This window comes from Neurospora tetraspora (assembly GCF_033439725.1).
Source record: "Neurospora tetraspora strain CBS 560.94 chromosome Unknown B0H65scaffold_6, whole genome shotgun sequence".
In the NCBI taxonomy this organism is placed as follows: Eukaryota; Fungi; Ascomycota; class Sordariomycetes; order Sordariales; family Sordariaceae; genus Neurospora; species Neurospora tetraspora.
Window position 1 is genome coordinate 3,066,863 of NW_026944388.1, and position 7,651 is coordinate 3,074,513.

General features: G+C 47.6%; 3 protein-coding genes across 3 annotated transcripts; 1 reads left to right on the forward strand and 2 right to left on the reverse strand.

The window, feature by feature from the left end:
• Positions 1-126: 126 nt before the first annotated feature.
• B0H65DRAFT_498839 (heterokaryon incompatibility protein-domain-containing protein) lies at positions 127-2,280 on the reverse strand (the record flags this gene model as incomplete). The annotated part of the gene is made up of 3 exons (XM_062827819.1): positions 2,153-2,280; positions 1,586-2,095; positions 127-1,530 (listed from the first exon to the last, which is right to left on the reverse strand). Coding segments are annotated over exons 1-3 (2,019 nt in total), but the record flags the coding sequence as incomplete, so codon positions are not given.
• Positions 2,281-2,528: 248 nt separating this feature from the next.
• Positions 2,529-3,608, reverse strand: B0H65DRAFT_272177 (uncharacterized protein). Its single transcript, XM_062822754.1, has one exon. The coding sequence runs from the start codon at positions 3,555-3,557 to the stop codon at positions 2,775-2,777; it is 783 nt and encodes a 260-aa protein (XP_062679763.1). The 5' UTR covers positions 3,558-3,608; the 3' UTR covers positions 2,529-2,774.
• Positions 3,609-5,440: 1,832 nt separating this feature from the next.
• Positions 5,441-6,456, forward strand: B0H65DRAFT_473607 (uncharacterized protein). Its single transcript, XM_062827214.1, has one exon. The coding sequence runs from the start codon at positions 5,584-5,586 to the stop codon at positions 6,304-6,306; it is 723 nt and encodes a 240-aa protein (XP_062679764.1). The 5' UTR covers positions 5,441-5,583; the 3' UTR covers positions 6,307-6,456.
• Positions 6,457-7,651: the final 1,195 nt, after the last annotated feature.

Here is a 7,651-nt window from a genome sequence, read left to right on the forward strand (position 1 = left end):
CCGTTCATACCGGTCCCGAAGATCTGCATCAACCTTGCCGGTATCAAGAAGCAGCTTAACAACCGCCTCATGTCCATTCTCTGCCGCCATATGCAGCGCTGTCTGTCCATTCTCATCCTTAGCACCTGCGTCAACCTTGCCAGTATTGAGAAGCAGCTGAACGACTACCTCATGCCCAGTTATCGCCGCTCGATATAGCGCTGTCTGTCCATTCTCATCCTTAGCACCTGCGTCAATCTTGCCAATATCGAGAAGCATCTTAACGATCGCTTTATAGCCTTTTTGCTCCGCAAGCCACAGCGCCGTCCATAGCTCCTCCTTATGCAAGTTGACCTTGCCGGTGTCGAGAAGCAATTTTATGACCGTCTCATGCCCGTTTTCTGCCGCCAAGCATAGAAGCGTCCATTGGCCCTTGTCCTCAATGAGTTGATTTACCATTGTTTCCTTTGCATCTTCCTTTTCTAAATCCTCGGGACCTAGGCAAGTCTTTTTTAGGTTTCTCATACTCTTCAATGCTCTCTCAAGAACCGCCGTTTCTTCCCGAAGATTCTTCACTGCAACTCCATACTGTTTCACCTCTTGTAATACCAATCTGACATTCCGTATCCTAGTCGCCGCATTTAGACAACCTTCCAACCCTGTCTTTGAATGCTCTGGAATGCTTGCAAAGTAGTCGTTGTTGTTTTTATCTTGCTCCTTGTTTGGATCTATATCCCAATCCCAGATAAGTCGAAAATTATGTGGAAAGACTGTTATCGATTGTAAAAGTTCTGACCACTTGATATCTCCGGTCGTACCTTGTGAATCGCCTGCTGGGGAAACTGCAATCATTATAACCGCCCAGTGATCGTTGTATGACCTGAGGATCGTGGGTCTCGACGCTCCTTGAAGAAGGCAGACGACATCTCCTTTTTGGACGGATTTTACCGTGGTCGGGAGGGTCCAGCAAGAACCCCATGCTTCCTTCACGCAAATATAGCTGAGGACATTACTCCAAGTAATGGCCACATCTTGTCTGTCTTCCCAAGTAGCATTTCTCTTGACCGAGGACACTTCGCCAAGAATGCAGCCCTTGCCCTCAATGACGGCATTCTCCTTATCGTCTGAAAGGCCTACTACAGAGACCAATTCAGATAGGAAGAAGTGGATGAGTTTGTTGAAGAGTTGTTTCCACGAAATCTTGTAGTCGGCGAATAATCCTGCTGCGGTTGGATTATCAGAGCTCATACCGAGTAAGGCATATACTTTATCGAGACGATCCGTAGCTTCGCGGGTATGGTACATCTCTATCAGTTCGCCTAGAGGGCGTATGTTAAGAGAAAAGTTGTCTGACTGATTGGTCGCGTATTTGGGCCGGAAGATTGCGCCCCTTATGAGGTAGGTTACCGAAAGGATTCGAGCCCGCAGGTCTGCGGGGAGTTCGTTGGATAGGTTCAATGCATCTAGGCCTAAGCAGAATGCAGATCCGTCAACCTCAGCAGAACCACACTTGATCAGGATATGGCGAGCCGCGGCAACTTCCTGAAGCACCTACATCAATCTGTCAGTTTCCTTAGTTAGAATACTTTGACATCGGTTCTCTTACCCAAATACGTCGAAACCACGGTCGTTGAAGCAGTGTAAGGATTCCCGCTTTATTGTCTAATCGTCTTGTAGACAGCTCGGCTGCGATGCGTATTCCTTCGAGCGCTTGGTCGCTACCGGCTGCCTCCTCTCCAAGCCAAACAATTACGCGACTTGCTTTAGCGTAGATCTTCGCCATAGATTGAACTTGATGTCCTTTTTCTTCTTGGTCTTCTTGGTTGATGCAAATGGCATCTATCCATATAGTTCGTTCAATGCAATGGTCTCGAAGATGTACCAGCGCTGCGTAAAGGTTTTCCCCGACGGCTAAGTTGCACCTGTTTATAAAGATGGAACAAGGCTTGTCCTCGGAGCCCCACACGTAGGATAAGGCCTCGTACGGACGAGTGCCTTTTGAGTCCAATGTGGTGCAGAAGAGCCGACAGTGTATTGCGGCGTCCTCGTTTTCATGCGGCAATAGTTGAAGCAAGCGAATATGGCCACGTGACATGGGAACGTTGTAATACAGGTTCTTTACAGGTGTTAGCGTCATTCTGAAATGTCGTAGGGGGGGAAGAAGTAAGCCTACTTCCACCTGCTTCGTGTTATCCACGCCGGCGGACGTCTCTATATCGGCGGAACCAGTAGCTGGAGCGGTTGGGAGCCCGGGGGCGGGCATACGGGTAGCGGACATAGCGGTGGCGGCGGGGATTTGTTCATCTTGTCGTTCCTGTTCCTTCACATGGAGGAAGGGAATCTTGGCCACGATTTGTCGACCAGCGGTCGGGAAACGTCCTTCGCCATCAGACGCATAGGAAGCGAAGTCCCGCTTGCCCCCCATGCTATCGAAAATAGTCGAGAGGTTGTAACGGTTCCGGATTGATACAGTATGGTAGATAGGTGCCGTAGTTGCCGTCACCGACGGGATTGCAGTGGTGATGCTTGTATGGTAGCCGACGCAGAAACAGGCGGTTCACGTCTCGCATATGATGCTGACCGCACCTGGGTGATAAAAGTGAAGCAACGAGTCGAAGACGAAAGAAACGAGTCGTAGACGGATTGTTGAGGTCAAGTCCGTGAGCTATCTCTGTGTTGACATGAACAAAGACGTCGAAGTTGCAGGCTTGTCAGCTGAAATATGAGCGAGGGCCTATCACGTGGTTGGGGAGACCATATGCCAGTCATCGTAAGCCACGCAATGCGACCACCATTCAGGCTGCTAGGCTGCCACATTCTCGTGGCGGGCACGCTGACGCTAACGACGGGCCAATCATGCAGTCCAGTTGAATGCTGTGTTTTTTTAGTTGCTTTATTGAGCACGGCAAGTGTGAGGAAACCTGCAATGTATTGGGATAGGACAAGACCCTGAAAATGCAGCGCATCGGAATACCTCTAGTCTGTATGGGGCTTGGTAATAAAGAAGGCGGGCAGGAAGGCCAGCTAACCAACGAGAAGGTGCTGGCGTGCACAAGATGTCGTAAGCTCCATGCTACAGTAATGACGAAAGGATTGCCGCGCAACTGAATGGAGGAGACCGGCGGAGTTGAACGGTTCAAGTGGAAGTTGATGGAATAGTGGTCTAAGTTTCGACAAGACGAGACACTCCCGAGGACCCAGCTTAAGTACCCGAAAACCGATAACAACCTGGGTTGGGCACGAGCATCGAGCGGGTGTTCCTTCCGTCGCATGTCGTATAGCCAAGGCTCACCACTGCACTTTCCCTTGGGGTGACTAGTGTTCGGGGTGGCAAGCCGCTGCCCTTCCCAGAGGGTGCAAGGCTGGGTCCTGGGTTGTGGCCCGTGTAGAGCTGGATTCAGGTGATGAAAGGCTGGATTCCTAGTCGTCGGTTGGCTTGTTCTCAGTTTATCTATCGTAGATGTTTTAGAAGATAAACCTAGGGAACTACGGGTACTAGCTAATGTAGATGTCTCTATGGTATCCGATAAAACATTAAGACAGCGAACAGTCCCATTTTGAACGGGTATGGTTTTCATCGCGTCACCAGTTGTAACCTCAGCTATATGACAGTTTTCAATAGATGCGCCACATTGCCTAACTTAGGTTAGTTTATGTTAAAAGGATCGAAGACTTGAGAGAAATACCAAAAGACAAGCGCATCGCCACTTGGAAGAGTTGGTACAATGAATTCAAATACTGATAGTTGCGGGCAATTGGGATATTCGAAAGGGATTACGTATTCGACGTCGGCAGCAATGATAGTAGCTTCGTATAGCGACTTTGCATTTCCGCTTTCAAAAGTTAGTTAAGTACTTTACTAAGAGCTTTGTGTTGAATTTACAAAGCACGAATAGAAAATCCAGAGGTTAATTGTAATGGAGGTTCTATAATACAAAGGCTATTCATAGAAGCGCCAACAGCGACGTAAAAGAAGAGAAGTTGCCACAGCATATTGATTGGATAGAACATAGTAGCGGTAATGAGAGGAGTTGAAGAAGAAACCAAGTATACAGCATAAATCAAAAGATAAAAGGGGTATATATAAGTCGTCTTTGACGATGGAAGCTGGTTTTTAGATTTAAACTTTATGTTTTACTCATTGTATTAGCCCATTATATCTTCTCTCTATACGAACACTAGCACCATGGATAACCCTGTAGATCTACAAATGTTCGAGGATTTAAATCCTGAAGCTTTCTTACTTCCTCCACCACCACAATCAACGCGGTTGCCAACACTGTTCGATCCAATTGATTCGGCGTGTCCACATTGCAAAAGGTATTTCTTCCTACTATATTACATTACCTTTACTCAACTAACAAACATAGACATTTTGACAACACCGTTGTCAAACCTGAGACTTTAATATTAGAATTAATCAGAAGCGCAAGAATCGAACGTCGTCTGGAAAAAATGGATAGGGCTCAGGAAAGAGATAAACGGTTGGAGGTTCTTAAAAACAACATCATGAGGATCTCTAAGATATCCGAAACGGCATTGGAATCTATAAATACCGTAGCTTCTAGTTTGGAGAGCGTTTCTGTCAACGTTATAGAGCTTTTAAAAACTACAGCGTAAATTAATAGACGATGAGTCTAAGTAAACGCCTCCTATCACTACCAAAGACAAACATAAATTGTAATAAAAAGATGAAATAACTTATACACATTTATTAGAACAAGAAAATCAACAACTTAAACCTCAAAATCAAAGGTTATTACACCAGCTGAATCAGTTAGATTCGTCTTATTTACTACCACGCCGGAATCTTATACGGGAATTAAAACAACATGACGAAATGGTTACCAATATCGCAACGACAATTATTAGCGCATTCCGACAATATCAAACTATAGTAACCACGAATCCACCGTTGGGTCGTATTTCTGCCGACGATTCAGAAGAGATAAAAATCGGACTACAACAAGAAGACGCTGGAAATTCTTAGCGCGGTAACGAAAGGATCGAATGATGGTTATGGCAGAATTGGATTGCAAATCTCGAATGTAGCGAAAAGGAACCTAGACCTTAAAAGGTGATATACCTCGTAGGTGGCGAGAATAGGGGATAGCCAACTGATAATTTAAGAATGGAATACCACCTCCTACCAACAACCATACACGTATATATACCCGTAATCATCCTCTATTATCCACCTTTAACTACTCAAGCTATCCGGTCTTTTTATTCCTTCTACGACCAGTTCTTTATTCTTCAACATGTCTATCTGTTGGTGGGTCCCGGGCAGGCATCTGGGCACACTGCATGAGTCACATGCTCTGTGCCGTGCCCACTCTGTGCCTTGCCCAGACCACACCGTTTCTAGCCTTCCAGCCTCGCCAGTCTCTCCTCCTCTCCATAGCACACACACTCAATAAACCTCATACAATCGCTTGATTTCGTCGTTCGTGATCTCACACTATCACTTGCTAAGTCCGAGACTCTACCAACAGACCACTAAAGGGAGGTTATGCTACTCTTACACTCGTCGAACCGCTACATCCAACCGACATATATTTCGGCCAGACCGATGATAATGGTGATATCCGAGATTGGCGTCTAATGAAAGACGAAGACGACGAAAACAAACAAGGAACCCCCATCTGGGGTGTGCCAGGGAGCACTTGGCACATTGTTGTCTGTGTAGAATCCAATAAATTGCCTGGCAACACTTATCCCATCAACAAACCCCACCCGAACTTCTCGGTCACGGCTTCAGCATATCACAACGTTAACCTCCGCGTATCTAGCGTGGCATACAAAATACGCCACGGACACGGGATTGTGGAGAGGCGATCCCCTACACCTTATCCTACTCTGGAATATCCTCAACCACGCCGCATATACCCTACGGCCATGGTGGATTTGCCAGAAGCGCTCCCGGATTTGGACGACACAGTTAGTTCGATGATGACTCTAGATTCTGATGGAGCCAGCTCGGATTCCTTCACGCCCAACTTCTCCACGCCCAACTTTTTGGGACCCGACTTTTCGGCTCCGGTTAATCCCATGCTACCTTTGATCCGGTCCCCGTCCCCTACTTCCCCTACCAGTTCATCTAAACCCCCGCCTAAGCCGGTACTTACGCCTATCTGCCTTACCTCTCCAGACTTTATTTCTCTTCTTGAAGAGAGTCTGAATGATGGTGAAGGGCTGAAGAGTCCTGAAGTCCCAAACAGGGTCTCTCGCAAACGGAAGAGGGATACCCTCGAGAAGGATACCCTCGATGAAGCAGTAGTGGTACCTCAGAGGTCTGAAAGGTTGATAAAGAAGGCTCGGAAATAGTAGGAGAAAGAAGGTGTAGAATACTAGTTTGGAAAATCGTTTCTCTATTTTTGTAGTAAACTATACTTAGCTTGGCGAAAGGTTAATGATAAAAACTACTAGAAAACTCATATTATACTAATATAGTCGAATTTCTTACTTATATACAAGCAAACTTATAACTTATTTATTAATATAAAATATACTTAAAGCTTTATATATTCTTGTAGTTCTATAATAAAATATTTTCGGTTTATTTTATACTTTTACTTTGTAATACGAAAAAAACTTACATAGTATATATTATTATTGGTCTTATACACGTTAACTATTTACATAGTCTACCCAGTGGGTATGCGGTGCTGCTTCCGTTCTTAGTCGGTGGGAAAAACCGTACCGTAGCCGGCTGAAAACCCTCCGCCTCTCTGTCGCGACGACGCCGTGTCGGCGCCGTGCCTTCGGTGTTTATCTTCCTCTCGGTATGACCTCACCGTCATTCCCGAGGCCCGATCTTTGATTCCGTTGCGCGGTCCCTCCGGCCTCATCTTGGAGTGTTCTAAGCGCACTCCCGCCCACCAGAATCAAAGATCAATCTGAGCTCCCCAGTAGCTCTTCTGCTTCCCTCGCTTGTTCTATCTTCACCGCCAGCTTGTACTCCTGCAGTCGTCCCAGTCGCAAGGCCCAGCGGAGGATTCGTTCCGCCCCCGCCACGGTCTCGAGTTCGTCGTGGAGTTGTTCAATGTTTGTCGGCCACGTTGGGTCTCCCCATAACCATGTGTCTTCCGTTTCCCTACATTCTAAAACAATGTGTTCGAACGTCTCCTTAGCTAACCCGCACCGGCAGTACGGCGTTGTTACCTCCGGCACTCTCCTCTCGAAGAGGAACGCCCGTAAGCCTATTTTGCCCGTCCTGATTTGCACCAGGAGTGAGCTCATAGCCTTCGAGAGGTAGTGCGGGGATGACTTCTCATCCGTGCTGGGCCATGTGTGGTACTGCAGCGTGGTTCCATCGAACCGCGCACGTGCCTCTGCGGCACTCAGCTTCTTCCTTTTCCTCATCGCCTCGGCCACCTTAACGTACCACCTCGCTATCCACTCCCTCCGAGTCGCCTCCTCCAACCACCGCTCCTTTTCGCCCGGCGTGGGCTCTCTCGCTTCCCCCTGCGGTATTGGGATATCTTCTTTCGGGGCCCATCGCTCAGCCCACTCCGCCTTCGCCCGGCCGCTGACCGGGGACGGCTGTAGTTGTCTACCTCCCCTTCTACCCCGTAACTCTACCGCCACCCAGGCTGGCGTCCCTCTAACGAAGGCCGCCGCCGGTGAGCGGGCGAGTCGCTCCTCGAACGCTCTAACCCTCTTGTTGAGG

Excerpts from the sequence above, each read along its gene's own strand:
- B0H65DRAFT_272177 (XM_062822754.1), bottom strand. The coding sequence starts at position 3,557 with ATGAAAACCATACCCGTTCAAAATGGGACTGTTCGCTGTCTTAATGTT.
- B0H65DRAFT_473607 (XM_062827214.1), top strand. The coding sequence starts at position 5,584 with ATGAAAGACGAAGACGACGAAAACAAACAAGGAACCCCCATCTGGGGT.